This window comes from Colobus angolensis, unplaced genomic scaffold, assembly GCF_000951035.1.
Source record: "Colobus angolensis palliatus isolate OR3802 unplaced genomic scaffold, Cang.pa_1.0 Scaffold51, whole genome shotgun sequence".
Taxonomy (NCBI): Eukaryota; Metazoa; Chordata; class Mammalia; order Primates; family Cercopithecidae; genus Colobus; species Colobus angolensis.
This window is the reverse complement of record NW_012118599.1, coordinates 4,194,789-4,209,616: the sequence shown is the minus strand read 5'-3', so window position 1 is coordinate 4,209,616 and position 14,828 is coordinate 4,194,789. Positions and strand designations below refer to the sequence as shown.

General features: G+C 42.7%; 1 protein-coding gene across 1 annotated transcript in view; it reads right to left on the bottom strand.

Annotated features, from left to right (window-relative positions):
• Positions 1 to 9,350: 9,350 nt before the first annotated feature.
• Positions 9,351 to 14,828, bottom strand: part of GSTA3 (glutathione S-transferase alpha 3) — a 10,228-nt gene continuing 4,750 nt past the window's right edge. The window contains exons 4-7 of the mRNA XM_011960228.1: positions 13,853 to 13,985; positions 11,465 to 11,606; positions 10,539 to 10,670; positions 9,351 to 9,639 (exon numbers count right to left, since the gene is read on the bottom strand). Coding sequence (XP_011815618.1) covers positions 9,517 to 9,639; positions 10,539 to 10,670; positions 11,465 to 11,606; positions 13,853 to 13,985 — 530 coding nt within the window. The 3' untranslated portion in view covers positions 9,351 to 9,516. The remainder of the gene's footprint in view (positions 9,640 to 10,538; positions 10,671 to 11,464; positions 11,607 to 13,852; positions 13,986 to 14,828) is intronic.

Sequence of the window (14,828 nt, the reverse complement as noted above, 5' to 3'; positions counted from 1 at the left end):
TTTGATAGCCTTTGCTCTCTCCTAGCCTGCTTGGGAGGTGGAACATAGCAGAGTATCAGAGAATGAAAACCAAGTCTACCGGGACAGACCATAAATAATTGTATCATGAGTTTGAATGGAAACACACAAGACTCATTGAAAGCAGGCATTCTAGTGCCAGGACTTAGGAACAGTGGGATTTTCTTTCCAAACCCCCAGCTCTGTTATAAAATATTAAGATTCTTCCTGCAAACTTTTGTGGTCATCAAGGTTGGTATATTGGTACAAAAATATACTTGTCTTTACCAACAGATATATTTCTAAAAAAGTATGTATGACTTGAATTTGGAAATCAAAATCTCTTAAATATCTACATTTTAAAATGTGGAACTCAGCCTAACTTTTAGAAAGTAAAGAATTCTTTGAACATACTTAATCAACTCATCTGTCTTGTAATTAGAGACTTTGCACATTGCACTTTCCTCTCATTGGAAATGCAAATAGCGTGATTCAGCAGAAGGAAAGGGAGAGTGAACCTCACCCAGAGAGTGGGTGTGCTTGTTTAATTGTTATCAACTAGAGTTCACAGAGTGACTCAAATCGCACACTTGTACCCTTAGCCATTACTGAGGATCATGTTTCGAAGGGAAATGAATTGTTATCTTACATAGCATTTTATCATAATGCTCTCACTTATAAGTAACATATCACCTTCCCAATATGAGGTTTCCAAAAGCCGGACCAAGACTGGGACAAACTTGACCACAGAGCTTTGCTGGGTGAACAGAATTTGAGAACCAGAGAGCTCAAAGATTTGCCATGAGTCACACACACGTGCTCCTCATTCATGGTCAATACCTAGGGAGTGTGTCTACCTTCTGCAACAACCCTGGGAAATGGCTCCTAATATCCTAATGAAAGACGGGCACACTGAGGTTCAAGAGCTAAAGCGACTGACCCACGCTGCACACTTGGTGCCTGTTGGGTCAGCCTGAACTCCTTCTAATTGCAGGTCCAGAGCTTTTCCACTCCACCCTAAAGCTGGCTCTGCTTCTCTCTGAGAAATTGTTTCATATTTTCCCATTCAGCCTCCATTAGCCAGCTAAAGGTTTAAAGGTGAGGGCAAGAGACAAACATCTGAATCTTGAGTTCCTTTTGCTTAGCAGCTTTTCAGGAGCTTGATTAGAAGAAAAAATTAATAAAAGTGTGCCTTTCCCTGATACGACAACCTAAAAACCTGAGTGAGTTGAGGACCAGTATATTTACCTCAATTAGTAAATGAGCTTGTATTGAAAGAAATATAACCTATGATAATCCCAGTAGTAAATTAGAAGAGGTCTCTGGGTGGTCCTAATTACACTGTTTCTTGTCAGAGAGAAGGTAGACTGAGATAAACCACAACTCCTTCCATTATGAGGTTCATAAACTCAGCAGGCTCTCTGAATTCTGAGTTTAATTTTCTCTTTTCAAAATAGGGATTGTTGGCCAGGTGTGGTGGCTCACGCCTGTACTCCCAGCACTTTGGGAGGCCGAGATGGGCAGATCATTTGAGATCAGGAGTTCGAGACCAGCCAGGCTAACACGGTGAAACCCCATCTCTACTAAAAATAAAAAAATTAGCCAGGTGTGGTGGCGGGCACCTGTAGTCCCAGCTGCTAGGGAGGCTGAGGCAGGAGAATTTCTTGAACCCAGGAGAGGGAGGTTACAGTGAGCTGAGATTGCACCACTGCACTCCAGCCTGGGTGACACAGAGAGATTCTGTCTAAAATAAACAAACAAAAAATAGGGATTTCCATATCTATTTCTGAGGCCCGTTGAGAAAGTTAAATGAAATAATTGATCTGGTTTGGCTCTGCGTCCCCACGCAAATCTCATCTCAAATTGTAATCTCTATAATCCCCTCATGTTGAGGAAGAGACCAGGTGGAGGTGATTGGATCTTGGGGGCGGTTTCCCCCATGTTGATCTCATGATAGTGAGTGAGTTCTCATGAGATCTGACGGTTTTATAAGCGGTGGTTTCTCCTGCTCTCTCCTTTCCCTGTCGCGTTGTAAAGAAGGTACTTCCTTCTCCTTCACCTTCCACCGTGATTGTTAAGTTTCCTTAGGCCTCCCCAGCCATGCAGAATTGTGAGTCAATGAAACCACTTTTCTTTATAAATTACCCAGTTTCGGGTATTTTTTATAGCAGTGTGAAAACAGACTAATAAAATAACGTACATAAAATTCATAATAGGAACTGAGTAATGAGAGCGTCCTCTGACCCCCACTTCTTGGGATGTGGATGAGTCTCTCTGAACACACTGGGTAGTACGGGGGTCTCCTCTCTCTCTCTGTCTCTCTTAACCCATCAAGCTCTGGTAAAAAAAAGATTTTGTGTATATCCAGATTTTTTTTCAAAGAAGTCCTACAATGGGTCTTTTCTATAAAGCTCCTGTACGGAGGTTAATGATGTTCACTAATCCAGTCAACCTGGGTAATATGGTTTGGCTGTGTCTCCATCCAGATCTCATCTTGAATTGTAGCTCTCATAATTCCTGCGTGTCACGGGAGGAACCCAGAGAGAGATAATTGACTCATGGGGGTGGGTCTTTCCATGCTGTTCTGATAGTGAGTAAGCCTCGCGAGATCTGACGGTTTTATAAAGGGGAGCTCCCCTGTACACACTCTCTTGCCTGCTGCCATGTGAGAGGTCCCTTTACTCTTCCTTCATCTTCTGCCATGCTTGTGAGGCCTCCCACCCACGTGAAACTATGAGTCCATTAAACCTTTTTACTTTATAAGTGACTCAATCTCAGGTATGTCTTCATTAGCAGCATGAGGACAGACTAATACACTGGATTAACAGGAAGTTTTCAGTGAAGGTTCGGGGAGGCCTGACCCGTCGTTAACACAGTCTTGCTTAACTCCTAGACTGCAGCAGTTCCCTGGTTCCCAGGTTGTTTTATAACCTTGAAAAAGAGATGATTTATATCCCAGAAAAAGGCTCCCATACCCTGCACCTGGTGGGCCTCTCTCCTCAGACCAGGCCCAGTTACCACTCACCCCCTGCTCAGGGCAGTCTGAGCCTTTCCTACTGCCAGGCCCCCTTTGCATGAACTCCAGCCATGCATGTGGGAGCCCCACTACATCTCTCCAGCTATTCATAGCTCTTGAGCAGAGTCTCACTCTTAACACTTGATGAAAACAGTCACTTCTCTACACCATCCCGTTACTTACCTGAAATGCAGACATTTTGGTGATCCTTCCTCAATTCCTTGTTTCTGGAGTATTCGCCTCTTTTAAAAACAGTTTCAGTGTCTCAAGCAATGATGATGGCTTGTAGCAAAAAATATTTGGTCTGATTTGGTCCTTACTCTAAAGGGTTTAAATCTAGTCAGAAAAATAGCTTTATGGGGCCGGGTGTGGTGGCTCATGCCTCTAATTGCAGCACTTTCAGAGGCCAAGACAGGTGATCACTTGAGCCCAGGAGTTCGAGACCAGCCTGCGCAACATGGTGAAACCTCATCTCTACCAAAAATGCCAAAAAAAAAAAAATTGCCTGGCATGGTGGCATGTGCCTGTAGTCCCAGCTACTAGGGAGGGTGAAGTGGGAGAATCACTTGAATCCAGGAGGTGAAGATTGCAGTGAGCCTAGATCATGCCACTGTACCCCACCCTGGGTGACAGAGCAAAACTGTCTCAAAAAAAAAAAAAAGAGAAAAGAAAAAAGAAAAACAGGCTTGTGGAGAACTAACAGAGCAGAATGTGCTCAGCAGTGACTTCATTTTAATGCGTTCCTGAAAATCCCAACCCAAGAATCATAATTCTCTTAGTCAAGCAAATCAGAGCAAGGGGAGAAGGCTGCCAGACTCAGAAAAAGCTGAGGACCCAGTCTCTTCTGCCCAGGTGGGCTCCTTTTTTCCACAGTAGCATCTAAATCTGCAGGTTCAGTGGATTTTGTACCTCCCAAATGTCTGCTTTCCTACCCTTCAAAGTAGGATCACTCATCTGTATTTAAACATTGCTCTCTGTAACCTCTTGCAACTCTCATTTCAGTATCTTCTCACATGGGTGCTATATTTCTTTCCTGTGAATTATTTTATAGCTTGCATAGCTCTCAAATCTGGATCTGAAAAGAGGATCTCACTGAAACTCCTGGTCTTCCTTTTATAACATCTCCCGCCCTTCAATATTAAACATTTATTCCAGGCCATCGTCGACGCTTGTACTCTAATGGCCTCATACATTCTAGTCAGATGCCTTTTGGTGCTTCTTAAAAACTAGTTGTATGCTCGAATGACTACGTAGTTCTCCTATCAGAACTTCTGACTTTTAACACTTTGAGAAGTCATGTAGTCAAGTGATTCTAAACCGGGAGAGATTTTACTCCCCTATCCCATTCAGCAATGTCTGCAGACATTTTTGGTTGTCACAGCTTGGGGGTACATAGTGCTACAAGATCAGGTAGGTAGAGGCCAGTAATGCCTTGAAATGTCCTCTCTTGCACACAAATAATTACCCAACCCGAGGGATGCCAAGGGTGAGAGACTTTTTCTTAGCTATTTTCTAGGTTTGTCATGAGTTGGTTGAACCCCAGAGAGAGAATGTGACTTGTCCTCCAGCTAATTAGTAGCAAAGACTAAATTAGATTCTAGTTTTCCTGACATTCAGAGACTAATTTATTCTGATAGGAATAACACTGCTATACATTTTAGTGGTCACAGAGATTTCTCCAATTTCCACTTTTGAGCTTGCTTGATGTGAAAATTAAATAATATAGAAAAAATTAAATAGAAAAATTAAATAATAGAATCATGAAAATGGGTCAACCAGTCCTGATTATCAGACTCAATTTTCTGCAGTTTAAGCAGAATTACTAAAGAAATGGGATTGTTCTACTAAGTAGACACAGAAGGAGGAAGGACGGAGGAATTTGGAAAGAGCAGGGTTTTCGGACAAATGTTCAACTGGGTAAAGGACAAGGATTAACAAATAATCATTGAATCAGGATGTAAAAATTCACAAGAAGGGCATTCTTGTTCTTAATTTTTTTCATCATAAATCTAGGTCATCTTGCTTTATAGAACTGAAAGTTCTACAGACTTAGATTAACCTGCAAGTTCTACACAGTGGCTCACAGAAGATTTTACCTGCCCTTTGGAGCACAACAACCTTAAAGTAATATTGAAAAGTCTGTGGCATCAACACTTGGCAACAAATCACAAAGCACTTCCGGAAGCAAGCACGAATGTGTGTGATATCTGCCATCAAGTTGTAAGTTACAATTGTGTTTGGTAGGTATTGGTGGCTCTTTCCTCAGCAGGAGATGGAGGTTTGGAGAAACAACTGCAGACGTGGCACTGTGCAGAAACATGTCCCTTTCACTGGTCATTGGGAATCCCAGGTCTGTGATCTTGCCAAATTTTCATTCATAACAATTGTGTATTGACTGCTTGTCTAGAGAAAGCAACTTTGGCACAAACACCTATGTTTCGTCTGGCACTACTCATATTCTCAGATGATCTAAAATGGCACCATCACTTTTTTTTTTTTTAACCTTAGATCATTAACTTTTTTCCTATTATTGTATACTCATGCCCTAGTTTTATAAATTCTTCATTTTTACATTTCTGTAATGATTGTGAACGTTATCAGAAACAAAATGAAGTTACTAATGTTAAGAAAACCTTGACAAACAGAGCTGAAAAAGCCATGAAGAGAAGGTTTTCATTCTTTTATGTCAGATAAGAAAAAAAGTTACAAAAAACATAATCTTGCACAAAGGTTATCACAGCATTATACAAAAAACTTCTGCAAGGACATCTGACCAGCAACTGCCAGTTCAAACTTGGCCTGACGTCACCCTTGTTATTGATGTTTGTAGTGAATAAGTATTTTTAAAATTTATTTAATCCTTTTTATTGTTTTCTTAGAAAACCTTTGTCTTCCTTTATCTCCCTAAGTACATACGTGGTTTACTATGGTACACACGTACCCATTACAAAACTTTATTCCCAAATAGATATCTTTTATTTTAGAATCTCTTTCTGTTTATTGAGTTGACACAATGTATCCAAAAGCAGCTGAATGCACAACTCGAACTCTCATCCAAGCACACAAAGAAGGCGCTGATGTGAGTATTAAACAGATTTGTTTTTATTGTGCGAAGGATACATTTAAAAGTATTTTTCTGGTGACCTAGATGAGAGGATATGAGGCAGTGTGAGAAGATTTACAAGATCAGTGCTTAGTTTGTTAAAGGCTGTCACGCTCATAGTTCAACAGCTTAATTTAAGGTCCTAATGCGTTTATAAGCTACATGTTCCTTTCCATAGCTCCCTCCCATTGAAAGAGATACAGTCAGTTTAGCAAAAAGCCACTCCCACAAGCTTCCAGGCCACAGGACTGCCTACTAGATTCTAAGAAAAATGGCAAGTCATCCTCTTATCACAAGGTAACTGGTTAATATGTTCCTTTTCAGGGTTGGCAATAAAAGTTTAACAAAACATTTCAGCAGATTTTGCTCTCTTTACAAGTCAGCAGAAACTGGCTTTTTGAAGATGCTCGCTTTTCATGACTTGAATGAAAGGACTAAGGCAGATGAGAAATCTCTGCTGGGAGCATAGCTGGGAAGAGATATCCGTGAAGGGCAGGCTGATGGCACTCTGGAAGGCTTCTCTTACTGGGTTGCCACATAAAATCCAGGGAACCCAGGAAAATGTGCAATTCAGGCAAATAATCAATATCTTTTTAGTATGAGTATGTCCCAAGCACTGTATGTAATGTGATTATACAAAAATAGTATTGATTGTTCATCTGAATTTCGTATTTACTTGGATGTCTTGTATTTTATCTGCCAAATCTAGCCACCCTATTTGCATACTCTTTCCTCTCTGCATCACTCAGGTCATCCTTCCTGACCTCTGGGCCTTTGCACGTGGTAATTGTCCTGACTGGAATGCACTACTTTCACCTACTACGGTATTTTCTCTACTGTGTCTTCTTACCCTACGCTGTTTTCACATGACGTATTCAATATCAGCTTCCCCACTAGACCCTGAGCTCCTGAGGGAAAAGCCTTCTTCCCCTTGTTTAATTCCATTCCTCATTGTCTGGCACAAAACCTGGTCATTGTAGGAGCTCCTAAAATACGAAAATTTTTAAATTTGCGTGGAAAAATTCTAGCAAATACAAAAGTAGACAGAATAATATAACAAAGTTGAAAGTACCCATGACCTGGATTCACCAATTGACAAAAACCTTTCTTCATCTACGCCATGCAGTGGGTTATGTTGGCCCCCACAGAAGATAGGTCCATATCCAAACCCCTGGGTCCTGTAAATATGACCATATTTGGAAAAAGGCTCTTTGCAGATGAAGTTAAGGAACTTGAGATGAGACCATCCCGGTCTATCTAAATAGGCCCTAAATCCAAGAAGAAGTGTACCCACAACAGAGAAGACACAGACACGCAGAGGGTGAGGTGCTGGAAGCCCCAGGCAGAAAGTACAGTGATGTGGCGAAGATTCAAGAAAGTCCAGAAATGTCAACAGCCCCCAGAAGCTGTAAGAGGCAGGGCAGGATTGTTCCCTAGAGCTTCCAGGGGAATGTGGCCCTCACAATTTGACCTCAGATTTCTTGGCCTTCAGAATTTCTGTTGTTTCAAACCACCTTCTTTGTAGGAATCTGTGACAGGAGCCACAAAAAAACAGTACAAACTTCCATGTACTCCCCCAACTACCAAAGGATTCTTTTGAAGCAATTTCCAGACAGCATATCATTTCTTTGGTAAATACCAGTATTTATCTCTAGAAAGGAAGAACTACTTGTTGAAACATAATCACACTATTCTCTTATCATATTAAAATTCTATAATTTCCTAGATTCATCAAAGCTTCAGCATTTCTAGTTCATGTAAGTGTCCCATACCCACGCTCACAGTACAAGGGAGCAGAAACAGTGGCCCTCAGGTGTTGTTAGAGGCTCAATGGGGCTGTGAGGAGGGCACAGAGAACAGCCCAATGCTCCTGAAAAGCAACGGGGTAGACTTAATTGTGGCCACTGGGAAGGAGCTTGCCAGGCAGGGCTAGCAGATGCACCCAGGCAGGAGGGCAAGAGGCCCCACCGTGCTCAGAGGGTTGATTGGGCTGAAGGTCAGGGAGTGAGGACGGGTGTGAGGATGCGTTCTACATGCAGTCAGGAGTCACTGAAGGATTCTGTGATATTCAGATTTGCATTTCAGAAAAACTACTCTGGTTGTAAGTGGAGAAGAGACTAGAGCAAAGTGAAGCTGCAGGTAGGAAGCCTGGGTGTCTGTCTGCTCTCTCACCCACCTCTGCCAACTGTGGGGAAGCTCACTCTAAGAGGAGGACTCAAATTGCAGAAGCCCAGGTGTCCTGGGAGAGTGTAACATTATAGGCCCAGTAGGGGCTGAAACTAGAAAGCACTCCTAATCTAAGCATTCTGGCACAATGACACACCAGGGAAAAATGATTTTGCATATAGTTATTTGTATGTAATCCACACATACCATCTGTATCTTGGCAGCCCAGGTCTGAGTGGCACTGAGGGAAGTGAGGGAAGGTTCATGCCTGGGACCCCACGGAGCCTTAAGGAGCAGAGCGAGGATGAGCCAGGAGCACATACACTGTAAGGGACAGCAAGGTGGCCTGAGAGCAGAGGATAGGTCTGTTTGCTCTTCAATATTTCGTCACCTCCTAGAAGACAGGAATCCACAGCAGACAGAATCGTCGTTTTGAAAATGCAGGAGAAAGAACGCTTTTATCAGAAATATTTGGCCGGGCACGGTGGCTCAAGCCTGTAATCCCAGCACTTTGGAAGGCCGAGACGGGCGGATCACGAGGTCAGGAGATCGAGACCATCCTGGCTAACCCGATGAAACCTCGTCTCTACTAAAAAAAATAAAAAAACCTAGCCGGGCGAGGTGGCGGGTGCCTGTAGTCCCAGCTACTCGGGAAGGCTGAGGCAGGAGAATGGCGTAAACCTGGGAGGCAGAGCTTGCAGTGAGCTGAGATCTGGCCACTGTACTCCAGCCTGGGTGACAGAGCAAGACTCCATCTCAAAAAAAAAAAAAAAAAGAAAAAAAAAGAAATAAAATGACTGTCCAGGAAAAGAAGAAAACGTCTTTATGCCCTTACCCAGAATGGTAACTCTTCTCCTGTGCATACCTGAAAATGTCAGAAGCGCATTTCTACATTGATATTTTAATAGATTGTGTGACAAATGTTACAGGATAATTCTTGGCAAAAGTCAAACAAACCATATAACCTACCTTTCCCATTTTTACTAAATTTTTAATTTCAAGAAAGAGACAGGTTAGGAGGAGATTAGAAATCTGAATTCATATCAGATCCTAATGAAAAGGCTTAAATTTTAACTAAGTTGGCAAATAGGAGTTTTTATTATTTAATTAGCATGTAATTGGAAAGGGTTCATTAGCTTTACAAGAGGCACAGTCAACACTTAAGTAAAGCACTTCATTGTTACAAACTTTAGAATATTGGTCTTGCATGTTCTTGGCCTCCATGGCTGCTTTATTAAAACCTGAAAATCTTTCTGGCTTCTTCTAAAGCTTTTGCATCTGGGGGAGGTTTCCTTGGGCTGCCAGGCTGTAGAAACTTCTTCACCGTGGGCATGTTGCTGATTCTGGTTTTCAGGGCCTGTAATTCACAAAGCACAGCCTCAGAGTGAAGCCAAGGCCTGCCATCACCATTTATACTGCCCAGGGAATCTGACCCCTCCTGCCAAAGACCAAGCGAGTCCCCTCCATCAGCACCAGCATGGAGGCAGAAACAGACACCCAGTGAGAAATGAAGATAAGAGGAAGGACATGTAGCTCACTTGTATTTTCCCCAAAGATGTCTTAAACTTTTAATCAGTTCAGTCATCCCTATCTTTCTCCTTACATATTAATCCTGTAGATTAGTGACTCTTGTCTAAGACGAGAAAAAATAATGTACCCATGAGATATCAACACTGATCAGTCTCTAAGCAGAAGTGAAAATACGGAGAAATGAGTTGGAAAGTAAAATGTTATAGAAAATATTAAAGTCAAACCATGGGACCACCTTTTCTCAGTGAGAGATACAGGGTTGGGGGCAGTGTAGTTGGTGAGCTGTGCACAGAGGAACACAATTATCTGACAGCTCCTGCTGGCCACCCTGGCCAGAGCCTAAGGAAGGAACCAGATGGAAAGGGCCCTGCCCAGACCAACTCAGTGTGGGAACACAAGGACAGTCCTGGGATAAAGGGCATCAGAGAAAACTCAGGAACAGACCACAGAGAAATGGGAGAGGGAGGAAGATGCTGGGCCCTGGGTCCTTTCCGTGATAAAAGGCGAAATACTTTTCATTGGGTAGCATGCACCACAAATTTCCTTTCCATAACAAGAGTATTTCATGCCTCAAAATTGGAATCTGGAAGCTCATTTTGGAGACCTGGGGGTAGTGAAGGCCTGAAAAAGGCTGGGGTCAGAACATGGCCAGTCCAAGGACCCAGATACTAGACACCAAGATGGGACATGTGGAGCTGCCTCTCTGAGGGCTGTGAAATGGGTCACCTTCAGCAGAGGGAAGCTGGAGATAAGGCTGGAGTCAAGCTCTTCCACATAGTAGAGAAGTTCCACCAGGCTAATGTCAGCCCGGCTCAGCTTGTTGCCAACAAGATAATCTTGTCCGTGGCTCTGTAACACCTGGAGAATTTGAGGCATCAGATCAGGAACACATGCCCACCCAGGCTGGGACCCCTGCTTCTCCCTGAGTCTTTCCAGCCTGACATTCCCACCTGTGTGGCCTAACTGGATGGTGTGAAGGTCCAGGCCTTTGTTTATGTTCCCTGATTGAGTGAGGGAGCAAGAATGTGGCTCTAGCTCACTCCTCAGTTGGAGCCCAGGCTCCATTTTCTCTTCTCATTCCACATCACTGTGGTATCCACACCACCCACCCTGCTTGCATTTTCCACATGGGACAGGGGTTTAGCACCTGCTGCTGCATGTTCTGTCTGCCCCAGGCCCTACAGTATGTAGCCTTGACACTTAGGATGTGGCTCTACACTCTGCTCTCTCCCTTTCCAATCTGCCTTGGGCAACGACTCCACCTTCATGACAGCACTCTTCCTCCAGGAGTAGACTATTTCAGAGTCTTCATTTCTCCATGTGTTCCATAGACTCAACAGCAACCTCTATGTGATTCAGAGCCTTCCACAGCCCACGTTCTACTTACAAACAAAATTTTGTTGAATAGAGAATTCTATACTGGAGTCTAGTAAATTGAAATTTTGCTGGAGAAAATTATAACTTGGAGATAAGTGGTATCATTGTTCCTCTAAGTCAATTTTCATAAAATGCCTTGAGAGTCAGAGAGAGCTGCATTAGTGTTCAGGAAGTCTCACTGAAAGTGAAGGTCAGTGTCCCCAGGAATGCCCAGCCACTATTTTTCTACTGGCCTCTAAACTCAGTGCCCCAAAATGCTGAACAGCTTCACCTACTTTTTCGAAGGCAGGGAAATAGCGATTTTTTGTTTTCTCTTTGATCAAGGCAATCTTGGCATCTTTTTCCTCAGGTGGACATAAGGGCAGATGAAGGATCATTTCATTCAAATCTGCCATACCTTCTGTATACACATCAATTCTGAAAGACAAAAACAGCCAAAGCATCAAATGCCTCTTGCCTTAGATTTTGTAGGTTTATAAAAACCTAAGAGAATAGAGGGTCAGATGGTGAAAGTAATTCATCTCCAGTGGGTGCCTTTTATATTCTAGTCAGTATGCTCTGATTTTTGCATGTATATTGACATTTCCTTCTTTCTTTCTCTCTTTTTTTTTTTTGAGATGGAGTTTCCCTTGTTCTCCAAGCCGGAGTAAAGTTACACAATCTTGGCTCACTGCAACCTTCGCCACCAGGGTTCAAGGGATTCTCCTGCCTCAGCCTCCTGAGTAGCTAAGATTACAGATGCCTGCCAATACGCTCAGATAATTTTTGTATTTTTAGTAGAGATAGGGTTTCGCCATGTTGGCCAGGCTGGTCACGAACTCCTGACCTCACGTGATCCACCCGCCTTGGCCTCCCAAAGTGCTAGGATTACAGGTGTGAGCCACCATTCCTGGCCACCATTTATTTCTTAAAACAACTTATCGAGGTAGATATATCTCTAAAATCTTTGCTATGCACATGACCAAATACAGGTACAAAGAGCATCAGTGACCTGTCTACAGTCACAGTCATGAGAGAAATTGGTGGAATCACTGCCAGTACCCACTGATGCTGTGCCAGGATTGATCATCTTTATTAATCCTGGTTTGTTCTGTGCATAAATTTAGTGTGAGTCAAATGGCCAAAGACCTGCCTCCTGAGGTAATCCCAAAAGAGTTACTGGCACAGCCATCTCTGTCATGTTCCTCATCCTGTCTCATCATTTTACATCTCCCAGGCCCACTTCTATGCCCAATATTAGCAGTTTTTCCCGTAACTCCCATGAAACCTAATTCTACAGCCCTCTCCATGTGCTGTTGCCTGACTCTAGCCACACGTGCATTACTTGAGACCCCACCTAAAAGATCCCCTTCATTGGTGAAATTCTTTTCACAGTTACAACCAGGACAATTTTAGGAGACCGTTTTTTCTTTTGTGTTTAACTGGGTTTTCCACAGTACTTTTTAAAACAACAGTTTTATTGATGTGGAGTTACATATTATAGTTGTCACCCATTAAATTATACTATTCAGTCACTTTTAGTACATTTACAGAATTCTGCAAATACTATCACACTCTAATTCTAGAATATTTTTATCACCTTGATAAGGACATGTGTACCCACTGAGTATTCATTTTCTCCAAACCCCAAACCCTTTAGCTTCAGGCAACCACTAGTCTACTTGCTGCCCGAATATTCTAGACATTTCATACACACAGTCCTACAATATGTGGCCTTCTGTGTCTAATTTCTTTCACATAACGTGTCTTTAAGGCTCAACTTTCTTGTAGCATGCATCAGTACTTCGTTTCTTTTCATGACTAAATATTGTTCCATGGCATGGCTAAGGCACACTTTGTTCCTCCATTTATTGGTTGATAGACATTTGGGTTGTTTCTACTTTTTGAATACCATGAAAATTGCTGTTATTTGCACTGTATGTTTATGTACAAGATTTGGTGTGGAAGTATTTTGATTCTTTTGGTATATACCTAGTAGAGGAGTTGCTGGGTCATTGGTAACTTTACATTAAACTTTTTGAAGTTTCACATAGGATGTTATTTAGAATCAGGCAGCTCTATTGCAACAGTGAGAAGACCCCATGGCTTTGCTGGTATTTTATAAATCTAGCTATTTCAGCCTTGAATCAGTGTGTCAGGGTAACCCCAGAGTTCTGGTTGCCAGCCTCTACTAGCCCTGCTCAAGTTTACCAGTCCATATAATTGGCTGGTAACTTGGGTTCCTGATCATCATTCTTGGAATTACTGGGACCTGATATTCAGCTTCTTTGCAGTCTTCCCTCCCCAGGCCCTCATCTACAGACTCTCAAACATTCTATGCCTGTGCTAAGCTGTTGGCTGGAGTCCAGCTTCTGAAGGCCTGACCACCTGGAATCATGACTCCCCATTCTCCTCAGTTCATAGGGTTTATGAGTGTTTGGAAACCTTTGTCAGGGTGCTGGATCCATGGTCTGCATCCACTTCTAGAATCACCCTTGCCAAACCCTCCCCATGTTCACTATTCCCTCATCTCCACGGGACTCTGCAATACTGGACCTCAGTATGTATGCCCCAGGCCCAGCCTGCTGCTAGTCATGATGCCCTGCCACGGTCCCACCCACTCAAGGAAGGACCTAAATCACTCTGTGTTCTCTGTGGATGGAAGAACAGAAAATATACCGTACAGGGCTCTCTCCTTTATGTCTTTCCCATAGAGGTTGTATTTGCTGGCAATGTAGTTGAGAATGGCTCTGGTCTGCACCAGCTTCATCCCGTCAATCTCAACCATTGGTACTTGCTGGAACATCAAACTCCCATCTTTAGAAAGAAGGAAAAAAAAGGAGCATGAAATTTCTATGAATCCCACTATTTCAGAAATAAAAGATGATAGTTGAAATGACTGAGGTTATAAAATGAAAAAGAAATTATTGCCTATTAACCTCCAAAATGAAATAGTATTTTGATTTTAGCTGCCTGTAGTTCTTTTTCTGATCTGATTCCTTTTACCTTTTAGCCTGTTATTTCATCTATGCTTTTATTCCCCATCCAGGTACACAGTAGGTCCCTTGTATTTTTCTTGCATTGATTTATCTTCATGGTATTTTAGGAAAAAGTTGAGACAGGTTACAATGGGAGTGCCAGAAAGATGTCATTTAAAATGAGAACTTCCCAGGGTAAGTCTCACGGTATCCATGGCCTTTAAAGTAGGTTCTGAGACACGATTTTATGTAGAGGTCCCTTTCTGTGTTCTTCCAAGCCTACAATATTACTACAATATGACCTTGTCACATGACCCATGAAAGAAAACAACTCAAGGTAATGGCCACATCTATTTCTATTCTTTTCATCTTATTAATGTTCTTGTGTGTCCTTGAATGGGGAAGTCTGCGTGGGATCCTGAGCTGATGACCACAGCTCATTCACGGTGCCCCAAGCATGAAAACAAGGAAAGGGCATTCTCAGGGCACTGGGGATGGTTCCTCTAGCAAATACTCTGAGAGTCTGGCCTTTTAGCCTGGAGAGAGTTGCCAGATCTGTTCAGAGAGCCACATCCCTTCCACTTTAACCACTTTCTCCCTCTCCACCACCCCAACTACCACCCTACAAATAGGGTGGTAGTTGGCATCGCCTGGTGTTAAAATCTTCAACTATGGCCAGGCG